Source organism: Nothobranchius furzeri, chromosome 7 (assembly GCF_043380555.1).
Source record: "Nothobranchius furzeri strain GRZ-AD chromosome 7, NfurGRZ-RIMD1, whole genome shotgun sequence".
NCBI lineage: Eukaryota > Metazoa > Chordata > Actinopteri > Cyprinodontiformes > Nothobranchiidae > Nothobranchius > Nothobranchius furzeri.
The window spans coordinates 38,356,394-38,370,790 of NC_091747.1; the positions used below are offsets into that span (position 1 = coordinate 38,356,394).

Sequence of the window (14,397 nt, forward strand, 5' to 3'; positions counted from 1 at the left end):
GATGTGTTGACTCAAACACTCACAGTTCTTTACTATTTCACTCTAGTGAAGAATCGTGTTTACTTACATAGACTAACTCAACTTTTAGAGTAATTGTTTTTTTGTTTTGTTTTTGGTTTTGATATTTTTTTCAGTTGTGCAGGTCAGCAACTTCATTAGGCACCAGATACACTGTCCAGTGAGTCTCTGCAGAATCAGCATTAAAATACACCGGAAGAAAAAGAGTGAGCATCGCTAGTACAGCTTTACACCGTCTTGTGGCTGCACAGCAGTGCTGAAGAACAGATTTGAAGGAGGCCACCTGCTCATCTACTGCCTTTAATCAAATAATAATCCAATCAAGATCTATTTATGCAAGACAATTATGTGCTCTGTTTGTTTACGATCGAAACTGGTCATGGAATGAGTTGTTCATTAGGCACAGAATGCATCTGCAAGTCTGCGTTGGTGTGTGCAGTGTGTGTGTGTGTGTGTGTGTGTGTGTGTGTGTATGTGTGTGTGTGTGGTCACAGCTCAAATCGTTAGCATGTAAAGAAAAATAAAAGAGACAGCTTGTGTGGAAGCACACCTCCAAAGACCCATATTCCCCTCAAAGCGCTTGTGTGTAAGTTTACTTTACAGGTGAGGATCCGTGCATCTGGATGTGTGTTAGAGAGAGTTACTGTCAGGCAGAGTGACAGAGTCTGTAAGCTCCCTCCTGCTCAGATCTCACTTGATGTCAGTGCAGTGGAGCGGAATACGGCCAGCCGACGGTGGAGGCCCTGCAGTTTCTTGTTTGCTGCCTGTCTCTCTTTTTCTTTTTTTTCTTCCCGTCTGACCCCTCTGGCCCTGGTCTAGACACTAATGACAGCCCACTGAGGCTAATGCCTCCTGTCCTCGCCCACAGAATAGAGGAAAGAACTGGGCCAGCCCATTAGCATCAACCCACTGACCAAAGTCTTATTACGGCTGAATTTAATTAAAGTCTCTGTAGCTATTAGTACCAGGCAAAGCTGATGGCAGAAGAAATGCACTCACCACATGGGACTACTGTTATATCCTTACCATCTCTGTCTGGGTTTCCAGGAATACGTGGAAACTATAAAACGTCCATTAAATAACTGGTTCTGGATTTTACTTCTACCTCGCAATTTCCTTAGATGTGCCTCGTCGTGTTTTTTTTTATTGCCCCTTTCAGAAGCCCAAGAATGCAGAGCACTTTTCCTTTCCTTATCTATTTGTTGCACATCATCTGCATTACATCTATACGCTGCAGCGTTGTCGTCTTCAAGCACAAAAACACCCAAGATGCCCAGCAGGTCTGACGAATATGTTTTCCACTAAGAAATACATTTGATTTGAAGAGATATCAGTTGAAGTGAATTATTAACTATCAGCAGGAAATCATCACTAGAGGAATAAACAAATTAAGGTTGGTTCATGCTTGACACGTCCGCGAGGTCCGCACGGCTCCGCGCGGCGAAATTGCGTCATTTTAACAACCACGCCCCTCCACTGCATCTCCGCACGGCCCAAAATTTCCGCAACGCGCACCTAGGGAAATTTCTAACCACGCGGACAGTCAGATGCGGAAAAACATGGCGGACCGGCAAGAACTAGTATGGCAGAGGTTCGTAAATACAGACATTTGTATGAATCAGCTCTCAGAGAGCACCGTGATCAACATGTTGTTAATAATTCTTGGAGAGAAATAGCTCGCACTGTCGGAAAAGACGAGGACGCTGTTAAAAATGCTGAAATGCCATGTTGTAAACAGTAATTTCTACTTCTACTATGGTGTAGTGTTGGATGCATGCCGTAGAGCTCCATGCTGCCCCGTTCAGTTTGGGAGAATATTGGCTCACCGCAGAGACGAGCCGCACGAACCATAAACGCTGTGAGTTGTGAAGCGCGTTCCGTCCGCGAGCCGCATCACCGAGCGGAAAGTAAATGCGTGAAGCATAAACCAAGCTTTAGACTTCTCCTGACGGACCAGACTTGTTTTTTAAAAGCAGCAAGCTGATCAGTTTTCTAAAGTGGGATGACCATCAGCAGAAGGGATTGCAGACCATGTGAAATGCGTGTTGCATACAAGGCAGCTCAAAGAGAAGCAAATGCTTTTGCCTGTAAGGTAATTACGTAAATACAGGTGGGTTTTCTTTTAAAGGCATGCAGAATGCCTTCAATGTGGCAAAACCGCAGCAGCTCAGAGACTCATGGATGCCCGGATTGAGAAAAGTACCTTTGCAGGCGTATGCTAGATTAAACAAACATGTGAAATCTTTAGAAGCATTTGCAAAAGACGTGCAATCCTTTGGTGATTCAGACCAGGGTAATTTTAGGAGTCAGAGGGGTTGACCGCTAAATAGCAAAATATAGCTTTGACACTTGATGAAAAGAAACAGCTACAAGAACACGGCCTCGTGTGAACCTCTTCAATGACAACCAACCTTTCTCCCTCAGATGTCATCCAGTGTCCTGTCTATACCCCGTCTGTTCACCTCACCCCCCTGTCCGTCCTTACGGGCGCTGAGTAGTCACATTCAACTTGGAGGTGTGCCAGTCTGTTGGACTGCTGCAGGAATAGTAGTTTTACTCAGGCTTTTAGGCTGATTACATCTGGCCACGCTGTCTGTCCTCTTTTTTTTCTTTTTTTCTGGAACAATGATAAACTTATCGTTTTGTACCTCTCATCTTTTAAAGAGCAAGTCACCCCCAAATCACATTTCTTTTTGCTGATAAACTATATAAAGGAGTGTCTAATCATGCTGCAGACACGTGTAGTCAATAATTTGGCAGTTCAGTGCATCTTGGTTAAAATTCAAATATTCTGCCTAAAACTGTCAGTGTTGCGCCGTCATCTGGGAAAAATTCTGCACTGTATTTGAATTTAAATCTGCCACTGCTATTGGCTAAGAGGTATGCTATGATGTCATCTGGTACATTATGATGTCATAATGCCATTGTGAGCCTGTGAGTGTGTATTTGTTAGCGGCTCCGCCCTCTCGGTCTGCCAATCAACAGCATTTGTTGCATTTTTCAAACATGAAGTGGGAGTGAAGTAAGTTTCTTGTAGGAGGTGACTTGCTCTTTAACTTTTCTGTTAAAGTCGGCCTAAAACTACTCTGATAACTGAAGCGGCATTTGTGATAATAGATAAAGTTAGAGGTTTAGGAAAAACACTAGATTTAAAAACTGCAACCTAAAGTCAAACATTTTGATTTTGCCAACGGGAACTTCCATATGACAGGTGTCAGAGTGCCACACACTCTGTGCCACCTTCTGACCACCACCAGCAAGCAAGGTGGGGGATGTGCCTTGCCCAATGATCTCCTAACACCTGAGCCACCGTCACTCCCAAGGTCAGGATGAAGACAGCGATGAGTAGGGATGTGGTGTTACACACGTACACCACATTAACTAGCTAGTGACCTTGTAAGTTTTGAAGGTTATAAAGAAAAGGAATGTTTAAAGATAGGGTTTAATTGTTTATTCAATACATTTGCAGTGTTCTCTAGTGTAAAGCAATCCTTATGAGTCATTAAAAAACTAAACGCTATGATGCTGCCGTTCTGAGATGCAGTAGTTGGTGCAGAGGTGGGCTGAAAACAGCAAGATTATTTACCATTAACTCGTTAACTGCCATTGACAACTAAGTTCGTCATTTGCATGTTTTTTTACCGTGTGAGCGTCGGAACGAGCCCCCGCATTGTGAGAACAAACATCCCAGCTCTAAAGCCGATCTTCATCCGCGTACGTCACATGTCACGTGATCCGGATGCAGAAGATCCATGTGTTAGGAGATCATTTTGGGCCGCTGCTGTAAAAAAGTGAGGCGCGAACCAGAAACGCTTCTGCCAATCAAAATTCCACAACAGATTATGAAAGAACGGATAACGCTCAAAACATGTGGACTCTTCCTGATGTAAAAGGTGAGTCTACTCTTTGTTTTGGTAGTTTTGGTAATGACATCAGCCAAGCACTCACGTTCTGTGACTCTTACAATACAGTGAAAATGCTAAAAAACGCTGGCAGCGAAGGCTTTTCTGGCATAGATCTGTGAGGATTTTCACATCCTAGCATCTATTTTCTATCATAAGCTAATACAGGAGAACTTTTCTGATTATAATCAAAAATAATAATAAAAAAAAATTCAGTCAACCACACCTTTAACCCCCAGAGAGCCACGGTTGTAATATTACAACATCAGATTTAAGTCTACAAAAATAAACCTTCCCCATTTTTTTCCCTTTTAAAACCACATTTACATTGCTAATAGGTCCTATTGTTCAAATCTGCAACACTATTCGCTGTTAAAATGTGTAAATAGGCCCGTTTATCTGGCCTCCTAGAACAACATGTGAAAGGTTAAAAAAGGATTTTGCAGCTGTTTTCTAAATTTGGGTTTCTGGGGGTTAAAAAACTCACTAAAATAAAATGTAGAAGGCCTGCCATTCTGCCTTTTATATCAACATTATAATATATGAGTGCTAAATGAGTTATAGCTATACAAAGCCTGACAAATAAAGTTCTGCCATGTCACACAATATTTCAGTATTTAAATGATGTGATGTAAACAACTTTATGCTAATATAGGTTAACGTTACATTTTAGTTCAATTTTTGCCTAATTAACTGACTTACAGCCATGTTTATGCTTACTGCGGGGGAGTAAATGGAATCATGTAATAGGAAGTTGGAGATGTACATCAAATGAAGATGACCAACAAACAAACACATATGAACACACGAGTGGGTGAAGTAAAACAAAACCGCAACACGCACTAGGTAGCAGCTTGTTTTTACCTAATATCCTGCGAACTGAAAGGGACCACATGGATCCCAAGAGGCCCTCCTCCATTGGACACCTCGACTGGCTTGAGCATGCTTCTGCAGGAGGTTGATGGATGACATCAGGTGGGAGAAAAAAAATGAAGGAAGGGGAGACATGCATGAATAACAATTAAATAACAGAAGTAACAAGAAAATAAAGACAGTAAATGAAACGAGAATACAGTCAAACATGACAGAAGGCTGATATGACGGACGGAATGGAAGTTCACTGAGCCACGTTGTTAGGAGCTGCATTGTTTGGTCTACACAAAGTCATCCATTACAAAGTCTGATGGGTGGACCTCAGGGTCGATTAGAGGACCAAATGGAGACTCCAATTAAGTGATTAAGATCAGACTGCTTAAAGAGAACAAACTAATTGAAAATGTGTAAGGGAAGGGGGGAGGATGAGGAGAAGAAGGTTAAATGGTGTAGATCAAGACATGAAGACAAATGAACAAGAGCTACTATCAATGCAGATGTGTGAGATATTAGGGGAGGAAGACCTTGGCCTTGGACGTCTACGAATCGATAATCCGGGGAATACTAATATTTTTCATATTTTTGTGAATTATGAAAATGAGAATTGTGAGAAGAAAGCTTTAGTAAACAGTCACACACACACACACACACACACACACATAGTTTGTCTGGAAAACTCAAAATGGCCCAGAGCACTTCGGTGATCCTTGGCCTGAATGTGATGTCACCAAATGAGCATCTACAACAAACTGTAGCGAAGAGGTCCATGATAGTTGGGTTAGGGTAGAGGTGGATCTATAATAAGACATTTTTTTAAAGTTTGGCTGTATTGATTAAAACACAAGAGATCTTTTCATTTGAAGACATGTTGTCAAATAATTTCTTTAAATGCTTAGTTTAGTCGCTTATTCAATACATTTGCATTATTCTCTGGTGTAAATCAATGCCTTATAAACTATGATACTCCTGTTCTGAGACGCAGAAGTTTGCTGGATTGATGAGCAGGATCACTCATTATTATTAATTATTAATGATGTACACATACCTCGTTTCTGATTGGCTAACAGGTTGTGCTCAGCCATGTTGCAAAGTCATTAATACCAGACACTCTCCACTCTCTCCTCCCTGCAAAACTTTTTTAAAAGCTCTCCTGTGGGCGGGCCCGAGCCAAGATGGGCGAGGCCATGAACGCAAATTCGCAGCGTGACATAAATATGTGAGGATTTTCAAATCTTAGTGTTTCACAGTCTTTTTTTCTATCAGAAGCTAACGCAGGAGATAGGTGTAGGAGACTATTTATGTTCAGCTGCATGAAAAACTCGGAGCGAATGATTCTAATCAGAAATAAAGGAAATATGTTTCTGTGAGGACTCTGGGGCAAAGAAAGCAGTTTCCATGTGGGCGGGGCCTCTTTCTGATCGACCACTCACTCGAGATTTAAGAAAGGCAAACGTTCCAGGGAAGAGTCGTCCCCCCCTACTGGCTCGATCCGCTCTATTCCTCTTTCATCTTTTTTTTGCTCCTGTTCCTCCTCCTCTTCCTGTGAAACAAAGAAAGGAGAAAAGGAAGGAAAAAGAAAGAAGTAAGAATTATTATAACACGGTGTCAGCAACATAAAAACAGACTCATGCTCACTACTTCTTGGCTGATCTTGCATGTCACCTTCTCTTGCCTGTAGCTCTCTCCACTTGGCTTTTAGTGCAATTACTTGGAGAAAATATCCTCTACTCTAAATCACAAACTCTGAGTGCAGGGGACATCGTTGCAGCAGAAAGCTCTCTCCAAAACACCCCAGTGACGGTCACAGCAAAGAGCCCATGAGCCACAGCTCTGGCTCAATCAGTTATATCTGACCCAAGGTGGGGCACCACTGCCAGGTCGGAAGAGATGGGATCAAGGTCTGAAACTAAAACTGGGTTTGTTTCTTTCAAGCTCTTCATCTCAGTGACTCGTTGTCCTTCAGGACCATTAGGCCAGGAACAGGGAGGCCAGACATCTGAGGACTTAACCGGGCACTAGGATGAGACGGAGGCTTTTTACTCCTTTTAATGAGGGATACAAATCTCTGTTTACGCTCTCTTTATGGGGATGGTACAGACTGAGAGGGAGCTAAAATGACGTGATGACATCCAGCGTATGTATAAAACTGGCCACTTTATTAGGTGTACCTGTCTAGTTGCTTGCTAGTGCTTTTTGATGCAAATAACTAATTAGATGGTAGCTTGATTCCTTGAACACAATGCATTTGGTCATCTAGACATGGTGAGGTTCTCCAAACACTGAAAAATATGAAAAAATCGGCCCGACCTGATCTCGGGATGGGGGCATCCCTACCAATAAGGCATTGACTTACTCTAAATCGACAACAACAGCCTTCCTGTTTGTGAGTAAAGATGGGTGAGTCCATGAACTGTAAGTGACAGTGTGGCGTAGATCTGCCAGGCTTTTCAAATCCTAGAGTTTCATCAAAAGCTAATGGAGGAGATAGGTGAAGGAGACTATTTTCATGTTCAGCTACATGAAAAACCCAGAGTGATTGATTATAATAATTAAAATGAGTTTTCAGTAACCCACACCTTTAAACACCACAGCCTGCCTGAGCACTGTGGCTGACCATGTCCATCCCATTATGACCGTATGGACCCATCTTCTAATACATCACATTTTCTTTTTGTATTTTTCTTATTCTTGAGGTTCTACCTTCAGTCACGATGGGAACTGCTGATACTTGAGTGTGTGTGTGTGTGTGTGCCTGCCAGCATTTAAAGTCTCCTTGGTAGGTGCTGCTGAAATGCTTTGTTAGCCACTGCTATCTCTTTGCCGTCACCCTTCTTCTTCCTGAAATGTCAAGCACCTCTAAATAGATCTTGTGTCTTTCTGCTTTCTTTATGGAAATGGATTCTACTCTTTTTCAGGCACTATTTCCAACACTCTCAGGTGGCAAAGAAGGACTCGGTCTCCAATTTATTTATTAAATCTGGGGTAAAAAGTGACAGGGGCATGAAAAATTCATCAGCACTCTTTCTTAAAAGATCCTGTCTCACCCAGCTGGTCTGTTTCTTCTTTCAAACCATCCGGTATGAAAATGAGTCAGTCAGCCCGGCGACCCCTGCCTTTAATTACATGTCAGCCAGGGTTGTGAGCATCTCACGGGGCCTGTTATTCACAAAGCTGTTAAAGTGAACGAATTATATATATTTTTCTTAAATGTGAATTTCTAGATAGTCCACACAAAGGACTTGGCCACCTGTGGCTATTTATAAAGATGAGAAAGCACACAGAAAAAGGGAGAAAATACAAAAGAATCAACACAGCATTGACTATATACAGTCAGGTCCATAAATATTGGGACATCGACACAATGCTAACATGTGTGGCTCTATACACCTCCACAGTGGATATAAAATGAAACAAACAAGATGTGCTTTAACTGCAGACTGTCAGCTTTTATTTGAGGGTATTTAAATCCAAATCAGGTGAACGGTGTAGGAATCACAACAGTTTGCATATGTGCCTCCCACTTGTTAAGGGACCAAAAGTAATGGGACAGAATAAGAACCATAAATCAAACTTATACATTTCAATACTTGGTTGCAAATCCTTTGCAGTCAATTACAGCCTGAAGTCTGGAACACATAGACATCACCAGATGTTGGGTTTCATTCCTGGTGATGCTCTGCCAGGCCTCTACTGCAACAGTCTTCAGTTCCTGCTTGTTCCTGGGGCATTTTCCCTTCAGTTTTGTCTTCAGCAAGAGAAATGCATGCTCAGATTCAGGTCAGGTGACTGTCTTGGCCATTGCAAAACAGTCCACTTCTTTCCCTTCAAAAACTCTTTGGTTGCTTCTGCAGTATACTTTGGGTCATTGTCCATCTGCACTGTGAAGCGCCGTCCAATGAGTTCTGAGGCATTTGGCTGAATATGAGCCGATAATATTGCCCGAAACACTTCAGAATTCACCGTGCTGCTTTTGTCAGCAGTCACACCATCAATAAATACAAGAGAACCAGTTCCACTGGCAGCCATACATGCCCACGCCATGACACTTCCCGCACCATGCTTCACTGATGAGGCGGTATGTTTAGGATCATGAGCAGTTCCTTTCCGTCTCCATACTCTTCTCTTCCCATCACTCTGGTACAAGTTGATCTTGGTCTCATCTGTCCATAGGATGTTGTTCCAGAACTGTGAAGGCTTTTCTAGATGTTGTTTGGCAAACTCAAAACTGGCCTTCCTGTTTTTGGGGCTCACTAATGGTTTACATCTTGTGGTGAACCTCTGTATTCACACTAGTGGAGTCTTCTCTTGATTGTTGACTTTGACACAGATACACCGACCTCCTGGAGAGTGTTCTTGATCTGGCCAACTGTTGTGAAGGGTGTTTTCTTCACCAGGGAAAGGATTCTTTGGTCATCCACCATAGTTGTTTTCCGTGGTCTTCCGGGTCTTTTGGTGTTGTTGAGCTCACCAGTGCATTCCTTCTTTTTGAGAATGTTCCAAACTGTTGTTTTGGCTGCACCTAATGGTTTTGCTATCTCTCTGATAGGTTTCTTTGGTTTTTTCAGCCTAATGATGGCTTGCTTCACTGATAGTGACAGCTCTTTGGATCTCATCTTTACAGTTGACAGCAACAGATTCCAAATGCAAATAGCACACTTGAAATGAACTCTGGACCTTTTATCTGCTCATTGTAATTGGGATAATGAGAGAATAACACACACCTGGCCATGGAACAGCTGAGAAGCCAATTGTCCCATTACTTTTGGTCCCTTAACAAGTGGGAGGCACATATGCAAACAGTTGTAATTCCTACACCGTTCACCTGATTTGGATTTAAATACTCTCAAATAAAAGCTGGCAGTCTGCAGTTAAAGCACATCTTGTTCATTTTATTTGATATCCATTGTGGTGGTGTATAGAGCCAAAAATATCAGCATTGTGTCGATGTCCTGATATTTAAGGACCTGACTGTACATACAACTTAGGTAAAACAGGCTTAAAATGAAAAAGTCACTTTGAAATGTTATATTCAGAAAGGAAATGAGAGGAATACTGGATGTGAAAGTTACCAGAGTCATCAGAGATGTAAGCTGATTTGTGGTGCATCATCAGTGACACTGACAGGTAATTAGCTTCAGCACAAATCATTAAGCTCCTGCTTGTTAGTTTAATCAAACAGGTTGCAAATGGTTGTGCCAGGAATCCATTACATCACTTCTCTTTCAGCCTTCATCACTCTGACATAATTCTAGTCCAAGGGCAAATTATATAAAAATACTTAAAGTATTTGTTTTATATATAGAAATAAAAAAAAATCCTATCTCATCCTCCGTGGGTGGTCTCATCCTTCCAAGCTCGGGTCCTCTACCAGAGGCCTGGGAGCATGAGGAGTCTGCGGTATCTTAGCTGTTACAGCTGCACTTTTCTGGACTAAGATGTCTGATGTTTTTCCTGATCTGCTTTAGCCACTCCTCCAGTCTGGGGGTTACTTCCCCAAGTGCCTCGATGACCACGGGTATCACCAATGTCTTCATTCTCCAGGCTTCCTCAAGCTCTTCTTTGTCCACAACCCCAATGTCTGGTTGGTTCGCCATCACCATTTTGTCAGTGAAGGTGTCTGGAAGTCCCACAGGAGCTTGTGAATAAGGTACCGCCTCAGGTTCTCTACCACCTCAGGGGGTGTTTCTCACGTTGACCTTGGTGCTTCTAATCCATACTCTGCACACTACTCTGCATACTCAGGAAATACCAGATTCTTTAATTACACTGGATCAAAAATCACAACAAAGCAGATGTGCAGGCTGAATGAAAAATTACCATAAAACGTTAGCGGCAGAAATCACAACACCAGCATGGTGTTATGTACATTCAGGTGTGAAAAAAAAACTAACAAAATTAAATATGAAGGGATTTGGTCGTGCGTGACAGAAAACACGAGATAAATGAAAATCAAAAGTAACAAAAAGCAACACAGTAAGAAGACAGAGTTATCCTTGACTCACAGCATCCCAGTAAGATTTGTCTTCATTTTCTTTTTTTTACCACACACACACAGATGAATAAATGATTAAATATTACTAAGGACTACATGTTTTCTTGCAATTACAGCAATCAGATTTCCATCTTAACGTTCCAACAGAAAACAGGGATTTGTTTAATCACTGTAGCTTCTGAGGGAGAATAAATTCACTCCTTTGGCTGGATATGTAAGATTTTTGGGCAAAACAGCGTGTTAATGTGTTGCAGCTTTAAACTGAAACATACTGTCATAATACTGAGCTGAAATAAACAACATATGTGTTGGAGTACAGCAGGTGTTGGAAAAAACGTTGCTCAGCCTTGGGAGGAAATCTCTCACTTTTAATGCTCAGCAGTTTTCCTGGTAACGAGGCTCATGACTGACTCTGGAAAACACACTCGCACAATAATCCCTCATTAGCTGCAATGGTTCAGTAAAGTCAAACCTCACGGTCTGAAGCACCAAGGGCAACATCACTTTGGCCTTTAAAGTACCAGTTTAACAAATACTGCTTAAAAAAACGTTTAGGGATTGACACTTTAAGCACTTATGATACCAACTGACCTCCAAAGAGAATGGGCGCAGAGTAAATATTACAAGGCCCAGAGCCTCCATGTGATCAAAGGAATAGCCGGCCATTTTCTTTTCTATTTGCTTCTAACCCTCTATTGTCTGTCCTTGTGTCAGTGGCAAAGACGAACACTGAGTGACAGTAGAGCTACACATCCGCATCTCCCTGCCAATTTATTCTCCTTTTATACACTCTTTCTTCATCTCTCTGTCACTCTGAATTCCCCCTTCTCTGAAAACCGTCCATCTCCTCCTCCCCAGAGTGCTTTTAGCACCCTGTTGATCCTTTGGTAACCAGTGGAGTGGGGATGCAACAAGGCTTTTCAACTCTCCTGCTCTTTCCAAGCTTGTTCTCTTTTCCTGCCCTCTTGGTGCATCCATCTATCCCTCCACCCCCCACACATTACCCCTTGCTCAAGAAGAGGCAAAAGAAAGGGGTTTGGTTTGATCTTAATTGTCTCAGTGTGTGTTTCTATTACTGTCATCCTGCATTGAAAAATAATGTGTTGGGTGAACGTAATAAAAATACGGAAAGGATTTCCACCTAACTGAAATGCTTTGATTCAACAACAAAGAATGTTGTTGAGTGAACAAAACGTGAAGATGTTGGCTCAACTTGATATGTTTGTAAGAAAATGTAACATAGGTACCAACGTGATTTTTTTGTAGTCATGACTATATCATTGCATATAGTTACAAAATGTGTTCATAGTAAATACAGATGCAAAAATATAAGATATGTTAGAAACTTTTAAAATCTGACCTTTTAAATTCTGACTAAACAAATCAAATTTGCTGCATTTGACAAACCAAAATGCATTCATTTGTCTTAAGTGGTGTTTTTCCTTTCACTGAATATAATGTGTTGTTTTACACTAGCTTTACTGAAGAAATTTAATTCTGGGGACTCATTAGCAGCTTGAGCATTTCCATTGTCCTCTATTCTTTGTTGTGATAGCACACCAATTAGCAGGCATGCTCTCGCATTTTCAGTCATTTGTATTTGTTTCCTCAAACCATCACCTATAGGCCAACTCTCTGTGTGCAACATGGACAATCTTACATCAGGGACAGAAACTAAGTGTACCTAATTCACAAAATATCCCAACATTTTTACTAAACTGCATACATGAAAGACAAACTCTAACAAAATGTTTAGCAACACATGTGTGTTTTATTGATAAATAAGGAAATGAAAATCAGCCAGAAAGATTCATAACACTCAGTTTGTAATGTATGAATTGTTTTCTGCAAGAGGTGACCAAATTCATGGCCCATGGTCCCCCACATAGAGTTGGAACACGCTTGTACACATGATGAAATTTGCCAGGGATTTTACGCAGAAATGTGTTGGTGTGTAGTAAAGTTAGTGTTTAGGGATGTGTGTGTGTGTGTGTGTGTGTGTGTGTGTGTGTGTGTGTGTGTGTGTGTGTGTGTGTGTGTGTGTGTGTGTGTGTGTGTGTGTGTGTGTGTGTGTGTGTTTGGCACCAGAATCAATTAAAAGAGCAGAGAAAAGGAAGATAGATGTCCAGTCATTTTTCAATGTCCAAAAACTAGTGTTTTACTACCCGCTCTTCCCCACCAATGAAATTAAAGTCTGCCTTTGTGGCCAATAGACCGCTGCAGCATTAGATTATTAGGAATCGTGTAAGTGAGAGAAGACAGATAAACACGGAGGTGGTGGAGGAGACGGAGAACTGCTAAGTGCAAAACCTTGTTACCTTCAAATGGACTGGCAGGTTTGAGACTGGTGAGAGGACAACTGGGAAAGCCACACACACACACACACACACACACACACACACACACACACACACACACACACACACACACAGTGTTTGAAGCTGGGTAAAATGCAGCATGTTAAGAGGTTGTCTTCATCAACAATGACCCATGCATAGCCCTGTTGTATATATGTTTTTATGTGTGTGTGTGTGTGCGTGCGTGCGTGCGTGCGTGCGTGCGTGCATGTGTGTGTGTGTGTGCGTGCGTGTGTGTGTGTGTGTGTGTGTGTGTGTGTGTGTGTGTGTGTGTGTGTTGAAGGTGAAGGGACACATGCTAACTAAATTAGCTTCTTGCGGGGTCTACCTTCGACATCGAGGCAGCTTTAAAAGTCAGAGTGGATGGTGTGTTTGTGGGATTTCAGTCTGGGGTCCAGACTGCTCCACATGGAGCAGGCCTTCCTGTTCTGTAGCTCCCCACACAATGGGCTGCCTGTTCCCAGAACAATGTACACTAAAGGCTACATTATAAATACGACTCCACTCAGGCCATTTGGCAGCTGGCTTTCAGAAAGAGTTAAAGAAATAAGTCATTTTGTCAGCCCATTTAGCAAAATAGCATCTTGGAATATTTATAAAGGCTGCTCTCCATCATGAATTGAACCAGGAAACACTCATGGTGCACGCCCCTTACAGAAACACCAAGCCAGCCAAAGGTAACACTTGATGGTTCCATGTGAAAAGATTTCACTCTTAAAGAATAAAATTATAAGAGCAGGTGAGGCGGAGGCTTTTTCTTTTCCTCTGAAAAGGGTATGGAGTCCTAATTGGACCCTCATTACCTGCAGTGACTGAAGAACAACATGCAGGCCCAAATGGGACTTCATAGAGTGGCTGCATTGCACAATGGCTCTGATATACAAAGACAAGCTGCTGGTAATGACTCCTAATAGTTCTATTAAAGCTCATTTGACCTTAAGAAACAATTACCAGTGTTCCCCTTTTTACCACAAACCACAATCTTGCTGTCCTCATTCAGAATTTAAAAGATTTATGGTAGAGAACAGAAAATTCTTACCAACGTTTTACAGGCTGATGGTAACTGTTGTGGCCAGTATTGATTACCTGGTCTAAGGATAAACATACATTGTTTCCCTCATCACTTGAAGCAAAACTGACATCAGAGCTAAAAATAAACTGTCAATGTATTCTTGAATAAAACTGGATGCCACGGTTCCCACCCACTAGCACCAACCCAGACTCTCAACTAATTGTTCAACTTCATTTCCCATCA

The 14,397-nt window shown here is 41.8% G+C and overlaps 1 protein-coding gene across 3 annotated transcripts in view; it reads right to left on the reverse strand.

The window, feature by feature from the left end:
• Positions 1 to 14,397, reverse strand: part of LOC107382653 (partitioning defective 3 homolog) — a 517,719-nt gene that overhangs the window by 251,975 nt on the left and 251,347 nt on the right. For all 3 annotated transcript variants that reach the window (XM_054751349.2, XM_054751350.2, XM_070553054.1), the window contains 2 exons: positions 6,224 to 6,333; positions 4,785 to 4,868 (listed from right to left, as the gene is read on the reverse strand). In XM_054751349.2, coding sequence (XP_054607324.2) covers positions 4,785 to 4,868; positions 6,224 to 6,333 — 194 coding nt within the window. The remainder of the gene's footprint in view (positions 1 to 4,784; positions 4,869 to 6,223; positions 6,334 to 14,397) is intronic.